Source organism: Cynocephalus volans, chromosome 6 (genome assembly GCF_027409185.1).
Source record: "Cynocephalus volans isolate mCynVol1 chromosome 6, mCynVol1.pri, whole genome shotgun sequence".
Taxonomy (NCBI): domain Eukaryota; kingdom Metazoa; phylum Chordata; class Mammalia; order Dermoptera; family Cynocephalidae; genus Cynocephalus; species Cynocephalus volans.
This window is the reverse complement of record NC_084465.1, coordinates 133,815,487-133,840,559: the sequence shown is the minus strand read 5'-3', so window position 1 is coordinate 133,840,559 and position 25,073 is coordinate 133,815,487. Positions and strand designations below refer to the sequence as shown.

Here is a 25,073-nt window from a genome sequence, read left to right as displayed (position 1 = left end):
GGGTGTTAGCGTGTGGGTGGATGTGAAGGAAATGCTATTATTTTTCTCTGCACCCCACATAGCACCCCAGAAGCCCCAGTGTACAATTGCGGGCTCTGTAAGTCAGATGCCAGACAATAGGGCCCCGGTTTGGAATGCAACGAGCCCAGCATGGACAGGGTCTGCGCAGTTCATACCCACTGCCTGTCCTCTCTTTGTCTACCACCAGTCCTTGAGTTGCTGGCAGCAGAATTCCCTAAAACCAGGCCTGACACCTAAGAATAAATCACTTTCCATAGATCTGAAAACAGATTTACAACAAGGAGGTAAGACAATACAAAGATTGTCTTTGCCTGGGAAGACACTACAAAGATCAGACTCTCTAGAGGAGCCAAGATGGATTTTAGGCATCGTTGAAACTCCAGCCTTGGCCTTGGAAAGAGGGGTTGGCACGAACTGCACTTCACACATGGTTTCTAAGCCCTCAAAACAAGCTACCATTCCCCCCTCCCCCAGTGAGCTCAGGACACATGACTGAGACGTTCCCCCAGCAAGAGTGCTCAGGCTTCTGCAGTAACCTCTGTTCCTGCAGCCAGTGATAACATGGTAGGACTGATGTGCCGCTTGCCCTGCTGTAATCTGCCTCAAGCAGCAGCTCCTGGTGCAGGCAAGAGTTTATCCCGGCCCCGCAGTTACAACAGGACCAGCAATTGGAGAAGGTTTTCGAGCGCTCATGTCTCTGCAGTCAGGTGAAGACAGCATTAGCAGAAGAGTTGCTTGTTCATCGTTTCTCAGGGTGCTGTGAAGGGTTTCATGGCCAGAAGACCCTTTTTGGTAGAGCAGTAATCCTGTACAGGCCAAGGGGTGGGAGGGAGATAGATGCCCCAAATAATATTCCAGTCAAGAAGAAACCCACTGTTACTATTCCAGATGAACTGTGTCAGACCAGATTCTTAGGCGTATGAGCCTAAGAGAAAGTTTAAGTGTAAAAAGAGTGAAATGAATTTTGCACAGTGGGTAAGAGGCAGAAAGGGGATACTTGACAGAATAAAAATTAGGGATTGGATAATCTAAGGCACTGAGCACGAGAGTAGACAGACCCACCGTGCTGTGCTGTCTTGGGAATTCTGCTCACTCAGAGGCATGTTGGACAAATCCTTTCACCACGCGTGTGTAAGCATGTGTGCGTTTGCAGATGCTCTCTGCATCCGTCACCCTATCAGTGAGTAATACCAAATATGCTTCCCTTTCCCAAGGTCCAGAAATATAGGAGAGGGTCCAAATCTTACTATTACTATTAAGTGGGCTTTTCGCCTGGTACACAAAAGCAATCAATCACGTTTGTCAAGAAGCGTCTACATTCAGGTACTGCATTAGCTGTGGCAGGGTACAGAAAGAAGTCTGAGGCAGGGTCCTCTTCCTTCAACAACTTCCAGCGCAGTGAGTCAAGTAGGCAGGAGAAGGCACTTGCACTTAGAGAAGGTCTACCATGTGCAGGTGCTACGTACCTGTACCCATTCTCTCACCGGGTCCTCACGCGACCCCATGAAACAGGTATTACTGTATTTCTCTTCTACATGTGGGAAACTGAGGCAAAAGAAATAAAGTAACCTGTTTTAGGTTACAAATAGCTAGGACGTAGTAAAGGCAGGATTGGAACCCAGCAAGTTTCTGGCTTCAAAGCTCATGCGCTTTACTGCTGTATTATACACAAGGTGGTATGTACTAAATGCCAAGTGATGCAGGCCATGAATGCCGAATGTCACGGCCACCAAAGGCCCAGCAGGTTGGGAGAGGATTCCTTAGAAGGAGAGATCTGAGCTGAGCCAAAGGGTGACTGGGATTAAAGCCGTGATGTGGGCCCTAAGGGGGAATTAGAGGTGTCAGGTGGGCAAGGGAGGGTCTGGCGAGAAGGTAAGTGGGAAGTGGGAGGCCCAGAGACAGCCCTTGATCCCCCCAAGTGTTATCCTAGAGACAGGAAGGGAGGGGGCATGAGGCAGGAGAGAGGCCTGGGGAGGTCAGAGGCGGACACCCAAGTGGACGACAGCATTAAAGACACCTTTTCTAGATGCTCAAGTTCAGCTACTTAGTTCAGTGGCAGAGCCCAAGCTCAAAACCAGGTCTGAGTCCCACTCAGTTCTTTTCATGGCCTCGTGGTGCTTTTTGAGTTGAATGTCCGCTCCTACTGCTTGTCACCTTTCTGACTGGGAGCAGGGAAGATGAATCTAATCGACCTCACCAGTGGGATGATGTGTAGGGGTAGGGCGAGAAGTGCCACACAGACTCATTCAGCGACAATGTCATCCATGGGAAGCCACAGTGACGGGATTATCCAGGGCAGAGGGTGCTTTCTGAGTTGATTGGCACAGGTGTGATGACAACCTTTCCCTGTCGTCCTTTTGCTTCAGAGCACGGGATCCACTATGGACCTGTCCTCCTCTACCCCGTAACTCCATGCCTCCCTTTGCTTCTGCAGTTCCCTTGGCTTGGCGATTAATCCATTTCTAAGTTTAAGCAAAATAGAAAAGTCAGGGTGAAGGGGAGTGTTTAAAGGGAGAGAGGTGAGTGGAGGAGGGAAATCAATAAGGGGGAAGGAGGAAAGCTGTCGGGTGTGTAGATGGCCTAGGAACCACCTAGACCTGACCAGCCACTTAACGCTCCCTACTCCCCTTACCTGGAAAAGAGAAGCACCGGGCCTAGTCCAGCTCGCACCCCCTTCTCTAAAATACGTTTAAAAGTTCTTTTCCTCTCTAATTCAGCTTTTCTGGAAAAAAATGTTTACTCGCTCCCAGGAGCAGCAATTGCTATGAAAGCCAGACTGGGAGCTCAGATCAGTTTCTTTTAAATCTCCGGGGACCTCTGGGATCCCGCCTCACTTTCTCACTAGCTCCTGTTCAGTTATTTTCAACTGTTTTTCATGCGCTGCCATTTTTTCCTTAACTTTTGTTTGAACCAAAGGGAAGAAAAAGCTGCCTAGAATCAGTACCATGAACTAACAACCAGATTTTAATGTTTCCTTAAAAGTGAGGCTGAGGAAGACCCCATCGTTCAATCCCTAGTCCCCAGAGTAAGATGATAGGAGCAGCTTTCAATTTTCTTCAAGGCAAAATTTGCCATGAAAAAAAAATGCTACTATTCACAAGCCCTGATTACCCCAAGTTTCTTCCAAATTAGATATCTTAATCTTAAGAACACACATTTTTCTTCTGACTTACAGGTCAAATGCTCCAAACCCCACTCCATTGTCCCATCTCCTTGTCACACACACACAGATACACACACACACGCTCCAGGGCACAAGTGCAAACACATTCTCAGATTTCATGTGCAAAATAATCTGCCTGTTCTATAAAATATATTTCTCTGCTAACATAACCATGTAACTCTTTTTTCCCCCGACTTCATGAATGTGGTGAATTATGTGGAGGCCAGTGTATCTTGTTTTCATTTTTAAAGTCTGATTGCTTCTCTCCATACATATATTCTCTTTATAAATGTACCTATATTTATAAAGGTTGGGGGGATTGTCTGGGATCATTATTCTCCATCTCCCTCTTCCTGATTCCTTATACCCTCCCCATCTCTGAATATATTTGAAATTGATAATCAGATCTCTCCAGGAACATTGAGTTAGATGATATAAGAAGTCCTGATGCCCCCAAGTGCTGTCGCCTGTGGCGATTAGGAAAGAATTCACTCATCTTCACTGTAGGCAGCATTACCCAGTTAATAGAGAGTTTGTCAAAGACTTCTCCTGTCTTTGAAGTTTGTCTTGGCCCAATGCCAGGAGCTGAAGATCAGAAAGGACCATCCAGTGACCTAGAATGACCCAATTTATCCCGGACAAGGCAGAGGCTTGGCCAAATTCTGAGCCCTAAGGAGTCAGTACATTGAAAGATAGCCTTTGCTGGCCAGTTTCCCTAATGTGCACATGTGTGTGCATGTGTGCACACCTATGTTTGTATGTGAGCTCATCTGTCATCTCTGTGTCAGGGATGTTATGACCTGGTGGGTTGTCAGTAATAGCGCTGACTGACAAATGGACTCTCTCGTGGTAAATGTGGTTGTACCATGTGCTTCTCACTTTCCCAGGGCTTCAGTGACAAGGAGGACATTCGGGCACAGTGGCATTGCAGTGCACACGTGGTACGCGTGTCCAGCATTAATCAAGTCCATCTGGGCTATGGCCATTAGCCAACACCAGTTCTATCTGGACAGAAAGCAGAGTAAGGTGAGTGACCAGACCTTTCACCAGGCCATGAGCTGGCCCGAGGGTGAGCTGGGGCCATTGTCATGGGTGGGGGAGGCACCATGTCTCTGGCCCTGAGGTACACACAGGTGCAGACTTGCCTTTTAGGGCAGTGGGTGGGAGGACGGGGACTAGCTCTACAAGAGGGCACATTCCATGCAGCTCAGTCCAGGGGCTCCAGCCTAGCCAGAGCTGCTCAAGCCTTTTCCTGCAGGCACGTAGGGCCCTGCTGAGGAATTTCGACCACGCTTTTGAACCTCAGGAAACTCTCCTAGGAGCAAGTAGTCAAGCCCTTTTTGGTGTTTAAACAGTGGCATATTGTTTTCCTTTTGAAAGAAGGAAAAAAAAAAGGTAACCGTTCTCAACAAATAGACATCACCTAACTGTTTAAGGTAATTGCTGTGAACACCCTCCAGGCTTTTCCAACTGCCAACTCCATTTTTAAAAATGTAAAACTGGTAAAGTGAAAAAAAAAAAAAAAAGTAACAACCCTGTTTCCCTAAGGTAGACCTAGCGCCTCAGGCCTGGGTAGACTGTTTACCCACCCCGCATCCAGACACAAGGCTGCGTCTTCTGGTGGGTGGGAGAATGACGTCTCCCTGGTTCACACACGGCTTCTGTCAACACTCTGCTCCCTCTTCCTCCAGTCTGGTCCCCCCACAAGCCGCTCCCATTCATTCCCCCTCAGGGGAAGCATCCTGCCAAAGTGGGCCCTGAAACTTCCTCCAGGACACTGCTGGCTTGGGATGCAGTACGGAGCGAGACTGACCTTGGCCCTGGGCTGGTGGGTCCCAGCCCCACAGAAGGTTTTCCTGCCACTGTGTGAGTTCCTCAGAGGGGCTAGAAGGACCCTGTGCTTACTGGGCCCAAGATTCACTGGGTCGGTGCCATCTTGGGTTCTTCTTTTCCTTTTGTGTGGGGTCTCTCTTTCCTTAGCGGGGTGAGAGGGAGGGAGAGAGTCGGAGTGGAGTAGCAGGTAAGAGAGAGAGCAAAGAAAAAGAGGACAGGAAGAACTGAAATCATCCCCCCAGCCATGATTCTGTTTTAAATCAGGGCCTGTCCCATGTGGAAGCCACGTTCTCCTCTGTAAAACATTTTTTCCTCTACCAAGTCTTCTTCCTGACCCCTTTTTGGGTCATTTTCTGGGGTGAATGAGTACAGGTTGGAGTGTCTTTGTTTTTAGGAATAATGAGAGCGTTCCATGGCTCTCTTGGCACTGATGGGCCTTGGCACCGGAACTGGGAGCTCGATTAGATCAAAAGAAGCAGGGCCAAGGTGTTTTGAGTAATGCTGTATACTTGAGACGGTAGGCGTGTTGCTCACCAGGGGCAAGAGTTGGAGGTCAACGCCTTAGAGCACTGATTTCATGCTCTGAATTGTTGGGTGGGGGTTGTTGAGGGGTAGAGGGTTAGGCAATTCTCCTGAGCCCCACTGCCACTTCCTCCCAAGGGCAGACCCCCCACACACTGGTACCACAGGAAAGGAGAAGAGAAAAAGTGTAATTCACCCTATGGACAGTCCGACATTGGCCGTTCGAGCTCCTTCTCCCTTTGCTGGCTTTTTGCATAGAGTCTCTCTCTCGGGTATTCCAGGAGGCCTGTTCTGGGGCTCTTCGGATCATCTCTGGAAGATGGTTTTACTCTGCAGCTGGGAAGTTGTATTCAACAGGCTTACAGGTCAGCCCGCTTGTACAACAAGTAAACCTCGAACAGAAATGATCGTACATCACTTATTAACAAGCAGTGTCTTTTAAGAGGTAAAACCAAATGCCCACAGCATTAGGAAAATTTCAGCTGGCCCTCTTAGTAACCCTGGGGGACTGAAGAAGACACCCAAACCCTCAGGAGAAGAACTTCCCCCCAGGAAGCGTGTGCTCACTGCACTCCAGAGCCCTGCATGTCAGCCTCAGTGACGGGGGAGGAGCAAGGGTCCCTATCTGGAAATTGGGGGACTTTTCCAGCTCGATGACCATGGCGAGTCTTTCATCGTGTTCCCTAAATAGAGAACAGAAAAGAAAATTCCTGGCCAAAATTATTGATTGGTCAAATGGCACAATGTTTTTGAAATTGCTTTAGGAAATGTGCACTGTCTTTTATTCACATCACCATTAATCTACTACTATCCCCTGGCCAGCACTTTCGTAAAGTTTAAATTCTCTAACAGGTCCCCAAATTAAATCAGAGATGATGAAATTCCCTGTAGGAATTATGTTACAACACCTTCCCTTTCTGGAACGTTGTTCTTTATAGAGCAGTGGGGCAATCCATCTCCAGTGGGCAGTACGGCCTCTGGGTGGGTGACGGCCCACAGGCCCGGCACAAAAGGCTTCAGAATATTTCCAGACAGCCAGTGCTGGCTGGCATCCTGGCCGCTGCTCCATGCTCTACTGTATTGGGCCATGCCAGCCATTCCTTTCTCTGAAGTGCTTCAGCAAAGCCCAGGCCTCCCAAGTGATGTTTATCAACCCCAGAGAGACAAGTGCGGTCTAGTGGTTTGAGTCAGCAGGAGGGGTAGCCAAGAAGTCTCATGTTCTCCCCTGATGCTCGGTATTTATCTTCTTCCTTCAGGGTCATTGTGCAAATCATTTAAGAAAATGTCTATCCATCTCTGTCTCCCTCTGTCCATCTCTGTCCCCTCTACCCTCCCCCGCTTTCTCTCCCGCCACCTCTGTCCCCTCCATCAGGTCTCATACATGTACTTCCAGGGACCCTTCCACTATTCAAGGCAGAGTGGAGGGAAGCTTACTGGTCGGTTCCTTGTGGCTTATTCAGAATGAGAAACTGAAGGGCGGGCCTGTTAGCTCAGTTGGTTAGAGTACCACTTTGTAAGATCAAGGTCAAAGGTTAGGTTCCCTGTGTCCCCTCCCCCCCAAAAAAAAACAGAATGAGAAGCTGGGCAGGCACCAGTTATGACTGTAACTCACAGATGCTGACCCCAAATATCAGAAATGTCAGCTAGATCCCAGCAACCTCTGTAGCCCAGAGCCAAGGAATGTCTTATGGGCTTCAGAGGGAAATGTTTGAAAGTTCAAACTGTTTAGAGTAAACATCAGACACTTTTCCTCTGAACTCGAAGTGGGGACTTCTTGCATTGGCCCTCAATCCAAACGTCTTTCCTTCTATCTAATTTCTTCCTGATCAAGTCTGCTCTTCTTCGTTCCATCTGGAATCAAAAGCAGAGTGAAAGCACGGTAGGAGACCATTAAACCTTGCTCACGGGGTATCAGTAATAAATCTGAGCAACATTTATAGGGCAATGTTCAGAAGTTTGGAGACTCTTTCAGGTTTGCTCAAAGACGTGACTTTGCAAGGAGAAACTCTTCCTGTCATATTCATCGCCTCTCGGTTTCCTGCCTCTCTCCTCTGAGTGCTAGGTCACTGTGTTATTTCCATCCCAGAAAGAATCCAGTAGTCTCCTAAAGCTTCCAAGAATCTAGTCTCCCTCAGAAAGGAGATCTGTTCTTCCCTTTTCCATATGTTTGCTTTCGGCCTCAGAGACTGATGTGTGGCAGGAGTTGCGGGGAGGAGGTAGATACAGGTTTTGCATGTGATATATGAGATCCCCAGAATATCGGGTTGAGCCATATCAATCTAACCTCAGTTAGCAAACTACTGCCTAATTTATATCCTATTCTAATTTAGTCCTATCACAACTCTATGACGTGGGTTTTAAGGTCTGCATTTTACAATAGGAATCCAAGGATCAGAGAGGTTCAGGATCAAGATCCAACCATGTTTAACTGGGAAGAGCCGAGATTTTAATCCAGGTCTTTCTAACTTCAGAGCTCGGACCCTTCACCACTGTCCTGACTTGGTCTGGGTCTTCATGAGTTATTACTGCATAACTGTTTAAGCGTGGGCTCCTTTTGATGAAAACATGGGTCTTGGTAAAAGTAATGCTGAAAGAAAAGAAGTCATGGTTTCTGCTCGCCGTGCTCACTTGGAGCGTAAAGCAGAAGCAGATGCGCGCTACTGATATGCCACGTCAGGATGAAATAAAAAGCCTTGCCTGCGTTCTGCTGGTAGCCAAAATCCTGCCAGGGCCCAGCAGCCAGGATTGTTGTATGAGCAAGGAAACCCTAACCAGGGGAAGTCGACCTGGAAGAAGCTGAGGTTAGACAGGAGACATAGTCAAGGAAGGAACCACAGGACAGAGAGGAGGAGGAGGAGACAGTTCGTGCAAGGTCAACAAATCAAGCAGAACTTCTCGGCGTGTCCTCTGGCCCACAGACTTTCTTACTGTTAACACGAGGAAAGTGCACAGCAATCGGAAGTCATCCTAATTCACCGGTGGTGACAGCAACATCAAGGGCAGAGGAAAGACAGAGCCACCAGGGCTCCCATGCCTTTGCTGGGCAGCCCAGGGCACCTGGGCAGAGAAGGGAGCCTGTGAGCCAAGGCGGGCTGGCAGCAGCCTACAGGCCCTCCCCAGCCTTCTGCTGTGTGCGGGGAAGACCCTGTCACACAGGCCTGGGGGGACCTCCATTAAGTGACTGGACACCCCAGTTGTGAGTCTTACCTAGCTCCGTCCCTGTGTGTACTACAGCCAATGGCTACGGAAAGACGGACAGATGGGCAGATGTGTGGGTTCTACCATGCCTTGTAGTTGTCTTCATGAAGTTCATGGTGTAGCCTGAAGCACTCTCTCAGAAAACTGACTTCCTGAAGAAGAAGAAAAAAAAACAAACGTCAGACACACGTGCAGGAAAAGCGAACACATTTTCCCTTACAGAAGCGGGTAAACAGAGCAGATAGCTTGACTAAGAACAATTACTTTTAGGAATGTAACTGTGACTACAGAACCCTTTTCTAATTCTTCTAACCTGCTGTGACTATCAGCCAAATCTGGCCAATTAACGTGTGGCCTAAATGGAGTGGTGTTTGAACCATACTCTGAAGACCTCAGCACGTGCACGTAGGAAGCGGACCAGAAACAAAGCGCCGTGTCAAACACTTTTTGGTGAGCCCCAAGTATCCAAATGAGCAGTTGTTCCAGAAGCTCTTACCTGCACACACTGTGACTGCAGGTCTAGAGTATCATAACTTCATCATCTGCACTTTCCGTGGACAGATGGCTGGCAATCTAAGGAGGTTAAATCATTTTAGTATTTATTGAAACTTTGTGAATTTATGTCACATATCTCATGTCATTCAGAGAGCTGAAAATGATTCTTTCCTCCTTGCTTAAGCACATAATAATGATAATCACAGCTGTTTGTTGAGAGCTGTGTGCCAGGCAGAAAAGAAAGGGGAGGACAGGACAGGGGACAAGAGGGAACGCCATCCCTCCTCTGACCCTAACCAGACCCTGGGTGGGAGGTGGTGTCTCCCTGTTTTATACTTGGGGGTAATGAGGCTCAGTGAGATTAAATAACTGTCCTAAAATCAGGCTCAGAATCCATAGGTGAAACAAGTCCATCATTTGTGTATACTCGAGCCACCTCTGCTCCTTCACAGAGTTTCAGTGACTAATGATCAGGCCAAGGACACAAACATAACAATGCTGCAAGTCGGGGAGGTAAGTCGGTTTGCTGGATTAAGGAGGACGAGCAGGCAAGTGGCTCCTGCTCTGTCTCGCAGGTGAACCTCCCCTCTGTAACCTGCTTTTCTTTCCATTCCAGTCCAAAATCCATGCGGCTCGGAGTCTGAGTGAGATCGCCATTGACCTGACCGAGACGGGGACACTGAAGACCTCGAAGCTGGCCAACATGGGCAGCAAAGGGAAGCTCATCAGTGGCAGCAGCGGCAGCCTGCTGTCCTCAGGTGGGGGGACAGCAGTCCTGATGGTGGTGCGACCCCAGCACAGCCCTGGGGAGGCGGGGACAGCAGGCAGCTTGTCCTGCTGGCCAGCAGCTGGCCCTGGTTTCCAGATCAAGGTTTGGAGCCAGATGGGAATCTGAGAAAACTGCTCAAAAGCATCAAGGGGGGTTGGGGGGGAGAGCCCGCAGAACCACACAGTGTGGGAAGGACTGTCGGTCACACCTAAGCCTCTGCGAGTACCCCTGAGAGCCTTCCGGAATGCCCGTGGCTAACTGTGAGGAATGTCACCTCCAAGGGCAGAAAGAGGGGTTATACGAAGGAAGGGCTCAAGTTCAGGGTCGTGGTGCTGAGAGACTCTCTGTTCTATTCCCAGGTAGACATCTCAGGACTTTAAAAAGTGTAGAATTCTCATGCTCATGTAGGAAAGGAGAAACTTGCTGTCATAGGATGTGGTGTCTTGATTAAGCACCTTTTGGGTTCTTTTGGTGGGGGTTCTTTTTTCCCAATTTTATTTATATTTATTTTTGTGGTGTGCAGTGAGCTGTTTCAATACATGCATATACTGTAGAATGATTCACTTAGGGTAGATGCACAATGATTCGCTTAGGGCAGATAGCATAGTTTGAACTCGTTAGTCCATCCCTTCTCCCCCCCCCATCCCCTCCCTAACCCTGGCAACCATTAGAGAGTAGAGTAGTGGTTAAGTGCCTTTTGAGACTGAGAGTCAGAAGATCTAGTTCCATGTCTGCTTCTGTGAGCCTTGGGCAAGCCATTTTGTCATTAGATGTTGGGAGGGACAGAAGGCTCCGAGCCATTGGAGCATTGGAGTCATTTGCTGAAATGCAGGAAGAGAAGTGGGTTTGGGGAAGGAGGGGAGAGAGGGAGGCAGAAATGGTTTGGAAATATTAGAAAAGTGTAACAATTGGAGGTCACTCCCCAGGCCACATGAGAAAAGCCTGATTGACTAGTGGAGCCACGTCACCTTGCCTCTGAGCCAGGAAAATATAGCGAGAAGAGAAGTCATTACCCTTCCTCAGCTTCCAGGGTAATTTATATAACTATATAAACAACAACAAATAAAAAAGGAAGAGACCAGAGAGGAAGAGGAGCTAAAAATTGTCTGGTTAGCTTCTGGGCTTGCGTGATCCACTCATAGCCAGGAACAAGTTCACCACGAAAGGACTGGGGAGAGGATGGACGCCCTTCCTGAACTGAGAGGCAGATTTACCGCGTGGCGAGCAGAGCTTAAGTCCAGGGCCATTCACTGGAGGTCACATGGTCACGCTGTCTTATAAAATCTGCGATCCTAGTGCATTTTGTATTGTTTTTCTTAAGTAGAGCCCCCCAAATTATATAAGCTCAGGCTCTGTAAAACCTGCATCTGCCTCTGCCAGATCAACACGGGGTTCACTAGAAACCTCTCTCTGCCTCAGATTCTTCAGGCTTAGGAGTTTGCAGTGAAGACTGTAGAGAATGTTATCTTCTATCAGAGAAAATGCCACTCCCAGTCTCTTGCTGGGTGCAGAGGACAGTGCCAGGGCCAACAGCTTGTTTGTATTTAGACACAACATACAGTGGTTCTTCTCAACCCCTGTTAAAGCCCAGAGTCTCAGATTGGAGCCTGGATCTGTCAGCCCACCTGCCTCCTTGCCTAGTCACAGGGAATCCAGCTGGACTCCAGCATGGATTCTTCAAACTTAAGCATGTATCAGAACCATGTGGAGGGCGTGTTCGAACAGATGGTGGGCCTCCTCATCCCCCGGGGTTTCTGGTTCTGTTGGTCTGGGGTGAGTCTGAGAATTTACATCTCTAACAAGTTGCAAGTAATGCTGCTGCTGCTGCTGCTGCTGCTGCTGCTGCTGCTGCTGCTGCTGCTGCTGCTGCTGCTGCTGCTGCTGCTGCTGCTGCTGCTGCTGCTGCTGCTGCTGCTGCTGCTGCTGCTGCTGCTGCTGCTGCTGCTGCTGCTGCTGCTGCTGCTGCTGGTTCAGGAACTATACTTGAAGGTCACTCCTGCTAAAGAAACAAAACCATGAGGTGGGGGTATGGTCCAAGATCACGGAACCCAGGTATTTTAAGCCTGGGTCCTGTTCCATCTGCATGGGCCACCCATATCTGGCAACATCCAGGGAGTCAAATGCAATAAACTAACAGCAGCTATAGATGAGGTTGTGAACAGGAGTCCCAAACCTCCTGAGATGAAACTGGCGTCATGGAACCATCAGAAGTGAAATCCAAGCATCTTCAAGACTAGAGATCTCCACTACTGCCATCAGGTTGATATTAATAATCAATCTGGTGGACTAGAAGATAAATCCCAAGACAACCTTCTCGTTGAATCTATACCTAATATACAAGGGTACTTCAAAAAGTCTGTGGAAAAATAGAATTAAAAGATAAAACTAATCTTTCCAGGAACTTTTTGAAGACCCTTTGTCTATGCATCTGTATCCCAAGATATTAAAGTGAATTTCAAATGTTTAATAATTTGGTGATGGGGTCCCAGGCTAAGATGTTTAGGAGGTAATAGAAGGAGCCCAGGTCACTTGCAGACTGGCTCCAGTGGTCACCTCTAAATCCTTCAGCCCTTTCTGCTGCCACATAGCTAGGCAAGAAGAAACATGGGTGAGGAGAGGGCCCCATGACTCGTCTCAGAGCATGTCAAACCCTTCCCAGACCTGCAAGTCTGAGCCTGAAAAACATCCTTTAATGCCAAGGTTAAGCTCCTTGGATGCCCCACCCCCACCCCCATGATTTAGGAGCGACAGTCCAGACAATGGCGGGAAAGACCACAAACAGGAAGCATTCCAGAGCATTCCATCACTAAAAGCAGGAATTCCTAGGATCCACAGAGCTTGTCCTCACTCTCGCCAGGCCTGCTGACAGCTGCCCTCTGTCCTCTCTTGCACTGGGAGGAGGAACCTTTGACCTGAGACAGGCGGTGGTAGTCTCCGCAGAAGGGGCGAGTTCACATCCCCCACAATGCTGAGATCTTGCTGTGGGCCTGAATGTCAAGGCGGCTGGCCAGTCTCCCACCCTTTTCTTTTGTGTCCTTTCTGTCCTCTTGCCTGTCCTATGCCCCCACAGATAGGACAAGCTCACAGGCTTGCTATTCCAGGACAGCCCTGATATTAAACACTCTTATTACACTCTCCAGACCTTATATTCTTAAATTTGGAAATTGGGGTACATGTAACCCAGTATCCAATTTGGTAAACTGCTTTCTCTCCTTCACCCCTTATTAGATGGTGTCTAGTTCCTTTAAAGCTTTTTGAGAAACTAGTCACCATCTGAAAATCCTTTCTTCTAACCGTGGACCAGAGACTGACACCCAGTAGGTGCTCAATACACAGTTACTGAAATTAAATTTTGAAGAATACTAGTAAGACTCCTGCATGTGCTGTACTTTAGGAATCCTCCATGTTCCCTGAATGTGGTATCTTTGGGCCTTGCTAAGAACTCTCATATGACCTGCCACCAACATTTTCCCTCAAATTGTGCTGTAACCCTTTGTCATACTGGTATTAGACCTTTAAAGGTTAATCATATCAAATCATCCTTGTACTGCAATAGTGTCCATCCTTGTGATCTTTCATGTGTCCTCCTTCCCTTCTCTAGACCCAAATGGTGGTGTACTGAGCCGTGCAACAGCACTGTAATATGACACAAACACTTTTTCTAGCTCCTATCTATGCTAGGAGCATTATTATACACAGCATTAAAAAAGTTGTAGCATCTCTCTGCAATGACTTTGCATACTGTTTATTGATGTAATATGGAGATAAAATATTTCCAAGCTGCCATAACTTTGAAGGTGGTTTTCCTATTTAAGGGTACATAATTGCTTTTAAAATTACTGAAGTCCAGTACTTGGTATCTGAGGCTCCAGATGCTAAAGAAACGTCATTGATAACTATGGAAGAAGTCAGAAGTTCACACTTACTAATGCCCTGAGCCATGGGCTAGCATTTCAAAAAGAGAAGGTCAACATACTTGAAATGATTTCTAAAGACTTAGGGCCAGGACACCCTGAATCCTGTTGTACTGAGACCTGTAGAACTGTGTCCTAGGGGAGAACCTTAGAGGTTGTGTATTATCTTAGCCAGAGCTGTCAGCCCATGTTGGAATCAAAGGAATCAAACTCTTACCTCCTGATACAGCACTGTGTGGCATTCAGATCTGAGGAAGGTTATGGGACCTGGATCCTAACTCCATTTGTGCGGGAGCTCAGTAAACCTGCTCACTGACCACTGGAGGTGAGTCAGCAGGGGACATTTTATTCAGCCTGTAAGAACCTACATTATTTTCTCCAAACTTGTAGATGCCTCTGTCCATTGCCTTTGTGTATATGTGCTTCATGAAACACATTTTCAGAAGATTCAGATACAGTTTGAGAGGACAGCTATGAATGCAAACCATTTGGTTAAGATGTTTCATGGTGGGGGTGGGGGAAAAGGCTCCAAAATCCTTTTTGTGGGAACTTCAAAGGGTTTATTCCTCCCTTCCCTTCCCCCACTACTTGAAATCCCAGGAAAGACTGCAGGGGAGAAAAAAAAAAAGCAAATAACAAAACAAAACAAAAACAGCAGATGCATTTGTCACTGTAGCTGAAGACACATGGCCTTTTCATAGCTTGTCCGAAAGTGGGAGAGAGTCTCAGATTGGTTCCAAGCATTGTTTGGGGGATTTTCCATCACAGAACAATTCTCACATCAGTGGGATCCAGGGTCCAAGAGAGATATGTTTTTGCTCTCAGGCTATTTAAAGAAAATGGCATAAACCAGATTAGGAAATAGCCGGTGTTCTGCAGGGCCTGTGGCTTATTGCATTAACCACCCAAACAAAAAATGTTACTATGCATCCTTTCTTAAATGGAATGATGAGACTCCTTGAGTGGAAATATAGGGGCCTCAACTACTCATTCTCTGCAAAACAAAACGACATGGTGTGTTTATAAATAGAAATTTGTTTGTGTGATTAATGAGGTGTCAATCGAGTCATCTTTAATGGGATCAGCAGGATTGTGAAGAATCCATGATGGATCTTTGGTTTAAAAAACTAAAAATTATACAAAACTTGCAGTCTGCTATTTTACCCCAGCTCTGACACATTCTACTCTGGAAGAAAACATGTTGTGCTAAGCACAGGTCCTAGGACTGCCTGGGATCTGTCCACATGCATTACTCAACTATTCACACATTCTCGTTCTCTGAATGCTAGCATTTCCTTCCATTGTTAGAACGTTTATTAATAACTAATGTAACAATGAAGATGCCAGCTATCTGCCATCGCTCCGGACAGAGAGGTGATCTGATAGGCAGCTGCCAGCTTTGTGGTCATAGCTACAATCAGCTCAAAATTCACTGCCTTACGCTGGTATAAATCACAATGGTTTCTTTTTTGCTTTGTCTTTTGTCTTTATCCCTTCTTTTTTTGCCCTGACTCTATCTCCTTCCTGTATCTCTCTCTGGCCTTTTAAAGTTCTCCATTAGAGCTGCCTGTCGCCTCTCCTTTTAGGTCTAATGATGAGCAGGATTCCAGGAGCCTTCATTTTGTTCATAACCTCTGTTCTGCCCATGGGCACAGCCCAGCAGTCTCAGCCAAAGGAGTCAGATCTGCCAGGGTTTGTTTGTGCTGGACTGTGTAACCAGGAGCACTGCAAAATCTCTGTCTGTGGAATGAATGTTTCTGAACTTATTTGCGCAGGACTGGCCTGAATCAAAATTGAAGAGACAGAATAGTTATCCCTTTCTGCTCTTATTTTGGGAAGAAAAAAAAACCAAATAAGTTCATTTATACTGCTATATTTATGCCCTGGGGTGTTACTAGTTAAGGAATATTTGCTAAGAGAGCCAGGACAGAATGACAATGTGTAATGTAAATGGATATCTTTCCAATTGAAATTTTAAACACTGAAAAAGAAATATCGCTATCACCTCTCCTAGGCATTTCTCTGTTCCATTTAGGCCAGCCCTCTGTTTGAGTACCCCTTTGCTGGGATCATTGATATTGACAATTAATTTCCAAACTTCAAGACTGCAATAGAATAACAATCCTGGAACCCGAAAAATCAGTTCCCTCATTTCACAGTCTAAGTGTGGAAACTATATGAGTTATTCACAAACAATAGTTTCAGCTAGATATTTTACCAGAGGCTGCTAATTTTTTTTAATTGTTCAATTCTCTCTTTTTCTTTCTCTCCCTCCTTCTCTCTCTCTCTCTCTCTCTCTCTCTCTCTCTCTCTCTCTCTCTCTCTCTCTCTCTCTCTCTGTCTGTCTGTCTCTTAAGTTACATATGTACTCTTCAGCCGTGAAAGTGCCACTGAGCCATGAAATGTAGCCAGAAGGTAAAGCTATCCAGAGACACCCCCCCACACACACACAGCTATCATCAAAAGGTGCTTGCTTTTCAAAGAGCTTCAATTTCAATACTCTCTGAAGTGAACTATTTTATTTCTAAAATTTCTAAGCCTGATGAAAAGTTTTCCAAGCATGCATTTTTCATGTTCAACATCACATTTAATTCTCTGAGGCGGTCCCTAGAGATAACACATTTATTCTGCAATCTGCAATGTGGCATTATATCACATGGTCTCCTAGGACATCTTTTTTGTAAGGAATCCATTACTGAGGAGTTGTCAGGGAACTAAATATCTCTTTATCATAAAGAAGAGTTCAAACCTTTTCTTCATTTTTGTTCCTGGGGTGTCTGCCAAAGCTTTTCCTTGTAGCTTTTACAGATCTGCTGGGAATATGCCTTCTTTATTGTTGTGGTTTCTTTTCCTAAAGACCTAAACAGACAGATTGTCATTTCCTTCCTTTATTTTTAGGATAACAGATTTCTTTCTTCTTGGGGACACTGTTTGTTTCAAATCTTCCCTTTCTTCCAGAGAGGAAAGTACCTCTTCTGTCTCTGAAATCAGTGGCTGGTCACCAGTATTCTGTCTGTGTAAAAACAGATGAGCCACCGTCCGGACAACGTCCTCTAAGCAGGATGCGCACTCCCGTCCGGTGCTGAGTCGCCCAGGCTCTTTTGAATGATTGGAGCAAATTCTGGAGAGCAGCTGAGTGAGGAAGGATATCCTTCCGTGTGTTTGCAGTTTCCTCGGGTGTCCTCCCCACATCCTGCTGCCCATGGGCCTGAGGTGCGGAGTTCCCCAGCTGGAAAATGGAAAACCAGTAGTGATAGAGACAGTGTCTCCACGGTCTCCAATAACATCCATAGCATTGGGTAGTTCACTTAAAAGATTGCCGAACACTCCCTGCAAATGACTTTCTGACATTAAGCGAATAACTCAATCTCTCTCTGGCAGTGTTTGGATAAGAACTGTCCTCTTTACGGTCGGCTCTTTTTCTCTTCCACATGGGCCAGATTATGTTTTCAATCTAGTATCATTCAAATAGATGCTTACTGGGCAATAGCTGGGAGGAAATGTTTAAACTGATCGGACACTCTGTTTTCCTGGCAGTAAAACAGAGGGAGGTTTAACTTCCTTGGAGAGAAAAAAACCCAACTAGAGGGGATCACCTGCAATCCAGGTTGATTACCCAGTTGGCTCCCAGGATGTGGATTCCCCCTTCTGTGGCAACTATGCCCCTCTTATTCTTGAGGCTCGGCTCATCTTTCAGCTCTCCTATAAGCATGTCCACGGTACCTGTCTCCCCCACCTCACCTTACACGTGAGACTTCTGTTTTGGAGTCGCCGGGCTCCATCTCCTGCTTCCTTCTGCATTTTGATCCGTGCAGTCCTATGGAAAGAGCCTAGGCTTGGAGGGCCGAGATGATTGCATCCTATACTGTGTTTACTGTGGCAACCCCATAGTGACCAAGACAGAAAGTTCCCACCCTCATGGAGTTTCCATTCAAGGGGACAAAACAGACCAGAGCCGAGGTAGAATCCCAGCTCTGCCTCCTCACACCCCTGTGACCTCCTCTGCAAAAATGGGGTAATGGTTCTGTGAGGACTGAATGAAGTGTGGTGTGTAGAGAGCTCCTGCATAGCAGTTCTATAAAAATCTGTTTCCTTTCCCTTCTCCTGAGCTTCCCTAATTGACAGGGCCACAGAGGGGCATCTACCAGCACTGCACAAAATGCTCTTTAAATGTGTCTGCTTGCTTGTCCACTAAATGCTCTTCCTCTTCTACAGTATGGGGCTTTCTAGAATGGGGTGCCAACTCCTAACAAGGATTGAGAACACTCTTTAATAAAAAATAATAACTAATATTCATGTAGCACTTAGTATGTCCTGAGCTCTCTTCTAAACATCTTCCAAGCATTCTCCCTTTTAATTCTCCCAACTTTTGAAAAAGTTCTGTTTTCATTCTCATTTTATAGGGGAGGAAACTGAAACTTGGAGAGGTTATGTAACCTTCCCAAGTCCCTGCAGCTCCTTGATAGCAAGGCTGAAACATACACCCAGACCTGGTAACTCTAAACTGCTGGGCTGTGGGCATCTGCTTTAGGACACTGCAATACCAGTTTGTGTTTTCCAAAGAATATTCAGAACACTCTTTCCTATAAACTTTGATATTCCTAGAAAGTTTAATGTATATATTCACACGTTACATGTACCTTTCAAAACTATTCAAATCACCTGTTTTTCCTTTGACTCTTTACCAACTCCTCATCCTTGCACAGCCCTTTCCAAGTAGCCTTTGGCTACTGCTTTTTTTCAATCTATAAATTTTTAAATCTTGCTCTTCTAGGTACAGTAAAGAGGTTCCATCCATCTTTCTACTTCATTAATCCCAATGGCAGCTCAGATTAAACTCTGTTTAGCATTCAAGATGACAAATATTTGCTTTGGTCTGTTGATAAGATGAAGAAGTAAATCCTGTAGGCTCTGGTTGGTAAGTAGACATGCCCTTCCAACCCGAGGGTGGCTAGAGCAGTAACTGAAATGAGGACAGAGTTGGCAGAATGCTGGGTTTTCCTACGGTTGGGATGGTAAAGAAAGGAGGGGAGATTGTACTGTGTAAAAGGTTTCTTTTATAAAAGTTGTAAAAAAAGACTGCTAGCAGCAAGAGGGAACTACCTAGCTTGTTTATTAAGTAATAGATTCTTCAAGTTTGGAGGAATCCAGGAGATTGGCCAATTGGTCACTTTATTGTTGGGGACATGATGGCTCCAGGAGGCTAGTAACCCAAGGCCTTATGCCATTTAATAGCAGATGTGTGATGAAAATCCAGGTGTCTTTCCTACCAGTCACTGCGCCTCTCAAAGATAGCAAATTTACATTCTTTTTAAATTTCTAAGGAGCTAAACATAACCTTGGAGAAGTCTTGCATGTGCAAAGGCATGTATGAGGGTACTTCAAAAATTTCATGGAAAGGTTTATATTATCTTTCAATTGTATTTTTCCCCAAACTTTTTGAAGCACCCTCATATGTGTTCAAATAACTGGGAATGGATAAATCATAGGAACTAAGAGCTTCCATTCCATTCCCCAAGTCCAGGTGCTGATTTGGAATTATTCCTGTGTCTGAAGTCATTTTCTATATGCTCATGAACCTTTCTCTGTGACCCTCCCGTTGACCTGAGCCCTGAGGCTCTTCCTGGAGTTGCTCTGTCACCTGAGCAGATGAAGTTGGCCAGCCAAAGAGTGAATCTGTGCCTCCTGATTTCTGCCTATCTTGCTGGTTTCTTTCCTTCTCACTTTTCAGAGCCAACCAACCGGATACTTCAGGGCATGCCTAGCGGGCACCTGTGGAGGAGGGAAAGCCTGGTCAGCATCCCAGAGCAGGGCAGGCACCCCATCCTGTCCCTTTGAGCTTCTCTCTGTGGGATTGGTACTGGGGTGTCCATGTTACTGAGCATTGGCCGCCTCTCCTCTTCGTGGCCGTGTCTGCCTAGTTGCAGGTAACAGCCTACAGGCTCACATCACCCCAGCTCTGAAACTGAGAGCCATGAGAACTCAGATCCCTTGCCCTAAAACAGTGGATTTCCTTTAAAGAAGAAAAGCCAGTGGGAACCTCTTTTCAATATGCAATATGCAATATGACAACCCAAACCGCCAAAACAGGTTAACGCGGAGCTGCTCCAGCTTGAGGAGTATGGAGTGGAGGACACCAGGCCCATTGTACCTCCTAGAACCTGTTCCCACTTTCATCCACAGCAGCCCCAAAGGCACATCTGCAAACCCAGTGGCTCCAGAAACATAATTTGTAAACACTGCCTAGACCTAAATTGCTCTTTTCTAAAAGTGAGCTTAGGAGCCCAAGTCTTAAACTGAATTGCATAGTGACGATCTTTTCTTTGACCAGTACCTCCTTGAGTAACAGTGAGGAGGCAGTTTCAATCATTTCACTCTTTCTAATTCTACTAGGGGGTGAACGTGTGTGTGTGTGCGCGTGCACTCATGCTAAATCTACCCTAGATTGAGGGTTTCCCCATTCCAGGCACAGTACTAAATACTGTATATGCATTATCTCATTTAGTCTTTACAATGAATTAAGGAGGGCAGGTAACTTGCCAAGATCACACATCAAGAGTAGACTGCATCAAACCCAGATCTGGTTTACCCCCTACACAGCTTTAACCTCTAAAATGGAAATCACATGTCCAGGGCCATCTGGCTCAGTTACTTTGCAGGGATATGACTTAGCACTCAGACACCACATTCCTCCTGGAGCAATTTCCAGGCTGAAGGTGTGAGACTGAGCCAGCCAGCGTTAGTGGTGCCAGATGCAGAGAGGGACTGTTGGGCCATCCAGCCTGCCAAGACTATCTTGCATGTCTTATGTGGGCTTAGTATTTAGGCTAATTATTATAAATAGCAATAATTTAGGTAGTATTAATGAGCCCTGTAACTCAAGGCCAAATCTTAGCTAATCCCATAACTAGAGACCCAATCAAACAAAAATTGTGTGTGCTTTACCTCCCAGAGTTTCATATTGTTGTGATTTTTGCCATTCTTCAACATAGTTAATTCTTAGATTTGACTTAATAAATCACCATTTCCTATTGAGAGGTTAGGCAGGGGTGAGGGGAAAACAAAGAATTTTTCACTTGAGCTAGAAATCCTCTAGTCTTTTTGGACCCAGGTTTCCCCAGGCCTGTTTTTTAAATCTAAAGGCTGACTTCTTTCCAGTATTGTTTTACATTCTTATTAATTCTTTAGATGATGGAACAGAGAGTACCTCATTAAATTTTCCTGTGTCTTCAACTGTCGTTGGCGACTATTACTAAGAGAACCAGATTAAGATTCAAAGTGATTTAGCCATGTTGCATTAGATGGATGTAGACTGGAGATAGTTTAATACTGATAAGCACAGGGTAATTGACTTATGAAGGTGGAAAACCTGAACCATTTCAAAAAGGGGAGCCTGCAATAATATCCAGTGGTGATATTATTGCATGAGTATGATCCCATATGGATTTAGTATATGAGAACCATGAGGCACTGGAAGGATCAAGCTTTCATTTGAGTTTGCTATTGAATTTGGAAACCTGCAACTGAAGCGTGTCAAAATCCAGGAAAGAGCTGCAAACATGATTCAAAGCTTGGAAGGAAGGTTCTAGAAAGTAACAGCTTACAGATACTAGACTTTTTTTACTGAGATGAGATACAATTTAATCATAGCACCCAAGGATGTAACTGATAACATTGTTTGTTCATTCAAGCTGCTATTTATTAGCTGCTGTGGAGGCATGAAGAGAGCTCGTTCCTGCAGTGATAGATATTCTCTAATTCAAGCTCAACTGAATGGTGGGGGGGGGGGGAAGAACACAGCCTAAGACAGAGTTCAGAATGTACATTGAGAGTTCTTGACTATGAGGGTTTTAGGAACCTAGGTGCATGGCGATTGAGGGAATGGGGGCTTTCCTGCCGACAGACTTTAAAGAGTAGAGTTGTATATTTATGGTTTGCTGTTTGATGCAAAAGCATAGAAGTTCTTTCTAGCCTTCTGATTCTGAGATGCCTTCTTTACCACTGGAAGAAACAGAACCATTGACTCTGGGAATTCTGTTTGGATATTCTCAAATCTCTCATGCATTCACTGAATAACCCAAAAATTCAGTTGTTTCCTATGGAAATACAGTTCCTACTCTCTCCCGCCAAAAATCCTGCTTGTATTTTTATTGGGATTACATTGATTCTATTGTTTAATTTATGGAGAATTGACACATTTACATCATCAAGTTTCCAATCCATGCCCACGGTGTCTCTCTATTTATTTAGGTCTTTAATTTTTCTCAGCAGAGTGTGATGATTTCCACTGTAGAGATTTTGCACAGCTTTAATTAGATTAGTCTTTCAGGTATTTGAGGCTGTTTGGCACTGTGGTCAACAGCATGGGCTGAGCCCCTTGAATGACCACCCAGTAATGCCTGTCTGTTTCTAACACTTCTGCTCACTACGGGCAAGAGAAAAAAACTAATCACCAGCCTATACAGCCTTTCCTTTTCCAGGGAGTCAATGTGCCTTTTCCAAGGTCAGAAAGTAGAATGGCTTCACTGCAGGAAACCTATTTCAGAATCCAAACATTGCAGCCTAGAAATTATTCTTTTGATCTAACCTAATTCCTCCAGTTGGCATTTTAGCTTATTTTCTTTTTGTTTGGTTCACAGTTTGCCTTTTGCAAAAGTTTCCTAGCAGCCTGCTGTTCGAGCCATCATGCAGATAGTCTCTCCAGGAAAGCATGTAAAAATATGTATAACTTTTATTAGGATGGAATTTATTCAAGATACAATATTAAGTTTAAAAAAAAACACAATAAATTTTTCATTTTACTTTTTGAATGTATGTCTTAAAACGGTCAAAAGAAAATGCCTAACAGGGGTTATTTCCGGATGACTAGTCTATGGGCTATTTTTACAACTGTCTCCATTTTCAAATTTTTTATGATAAATATACATATCTTTGCATGAAACAAAAATAAATAAGCATTTTTAAATGGGCAAAAGAAAATTAAAAATACGTATTAAAACTGCTGGCTTGTGTAAAGTCTATTAAAAATGCTAGTGAAATTCAAATGAGTATGTGACATATCTTAAGATAATCAAGAAAGATAAACTGCTTTTGCAGGAGTGTCCATTTACCCCCCTGTCCTTCCGACCAGCCATACATCCCATGTGGTGCTGGAATTCGCTCCTCACCCTTGGAACTCTGAGCACCTGTTTTATTTCACACTCCCTTGATTCCTGGGGTAAACCCCATATCCACTGCATTGGCTCCAGTTAAATTCATCAGTAGTCCAGATGTGTGTCCCCCTGTCAGCTGGCCTAATAACCCCACTGTTTATTGGCAGGTTCTCAGGAATCAGATAGCTCTCAGTCAGCCAAGAAAGACATGCTGGCCGCCTTGAAATCCCGGCAGGAAGCTCTGGAAGAAGCTCTGCGCCAGAGGCTGGAGGAGTTGAAGAAACTCTGTCTCCGAGAAGCTGTAAGCACTCACTGTCTCATCCCGGGGAAGTCCATGTTGCCTGTGACATTATCAATCTTAATGTGTTGACAAAAAGCAAGGGTGGGGATTATCCAGAGAGCCTACCAGGGTGGTGAGATCTCTCACAAATGTTGGAAATGCCCAGATCTCTAGTGCTTTGTCAGAAAGAGAATTAGCAGGTGTGGATGAAACACTGTGAAACCTGTTAAAGATTGTGCTGGCAAAATCCTAAATGGGACCCCACGAGAGGCCCAGTGACCAGTCATAATGAAAGTCCCTTATACTAGCACAGTACACCACAGTTTATAAAGCCCTGCCTCATGTGATTTTACCTCATGAATGGAATGGCTCACCATCAACTTCCCACGATTTCGTGCCTACATTTATTGTTGTGGTAGCTTTTGTTTCTCTCAAGGATATTTCAAATTTGTCTTTGGGTATCATACTAAGAAGCATCATTGGAAGTTAATAAGGAAACCAAGATTTCATTTAATGTATAATCCCCTTTAAACCTCGTGGTCTGGTATTTCTTTAACTCTCTTAAGTTTTAAAATGAAATCTGGGCTGGCTGGTTAGCTCAGTTGATTAGAGTGTGGCCTTATAACACCAAGGTCAAGGGTTTGGTTCCCCGTACCAGCCAGTGGCCAAAAAAAAAAAGAAATGAAGTCTTGGTCTAGTGGTATGTTTAAATATTGTGTAAAGCAATGCTTCCTTGAGCCTGGGTATACACTGGTCTCAATTTTCATGGGGGTAAAGAGGCTGCTGTAAACCACTGTCTATATTTATTTAAATGGTCACTTCCACCTTATTCTGTTTATTCCACGACTCTTTGTTAGAAATGTTTGGAGACTTTGTTTTTATTGTAATTCATATTACTGTACATATGTGTGTTCACACATGTGCGTGTGCTTGCACATGACATAATGTGGCGGAGCTCTCTGGAGAGAAATCGTGCTCCACTTAACATTACAGAGAGCTGGTTGGTAAACAGTTCAGAATGGGAAATATAAAGAGGGTCCCAAACTAAGTAAAAGAAACATATTCCCCTCCCCCAAATAATAATGCCTTGCAGCAGGAAGAATGAAACAAGGGCCCATAGAACGAGATCACATTACATTTCAACTTGGCTTAATTATGGTCTGGATTGATTTAAACCGGAGCCCGCTCAAAGCAGAACCACATTAGCACAAATCCATTGCAAATCTTAGGAAAGTAATTGGTCTGGCTGGGGAGTGCGCTGTGTGATACTGTTAATACTAGCAACATTTGTATAAAGAATATGCTTGAAGCATTGAAAAAATATGGGTTTTGGTGTCTGCCTTTAATAATTTGTAAAGCCTTGTTTTGCTTTTAATAAAGGAAAATTCCCTAAGCCTAGCAGGGAACCAACATTAGAAAATGTCAGAAACGTGTCAGGGCAAGGTTAGCATGCATTAGAAAGTCTCACTGTCTCTTAAAAAATAAAGCAAAAGGAGGAAAACAAAAGGTCCCACTTCTTATACTTTTGACACCAGAAAACATAACGTGAGCGTTAGGAGAAGCAATGAGAAGCAGCTGCAGGCAGATTTCTCCCGTGCTCATTTTCTTAGTATTAGTCCCATCACAGTCTCTTGTTCATCTATACTAAAGGGATTGGAGAAGTCGTCTCGCTAACTCTGTGCCACTCACATATATCTCTCCCCTCAGCTCAGACTAACAAGAAACA

At 45.2% G+C, this 25,073-nt stretch overlaps 1 protein-coding gene across 3 annotated transcripts in view; it reads left to right on the top strand.

Annotated features, from left to right (window-relative positions):
* The window catches only part of FRMD4A (FERM domain containing 4A), a 204,342-nt gene that overhangs the window by 152,320 nt on the left and 26,949 nt on the right, over positions 1 to 25,073 (top strand). For all 3 annotated transcript variants that reach the window (XM_063099750.1, XM_063099752.1, XM_063099749.1), the window contains exons 13-15: positions 4,072 to 4,210; positions 9,849 to 9,990; positions 23,235 to 23,368. In XM_063099750.1, the coding sequence (XP_062955820.1) occupies positions 4,072 to 4,210; positions 9,849 to 9,990; positions 23,235 to 23,368 (415 nt within the window). The remainder of the gene's footprint in view (positions 1 to 4,071; positions 4,211 to 9,848; positions 9,991 to 23,234; positions 23,369 to 25,073) is intronic.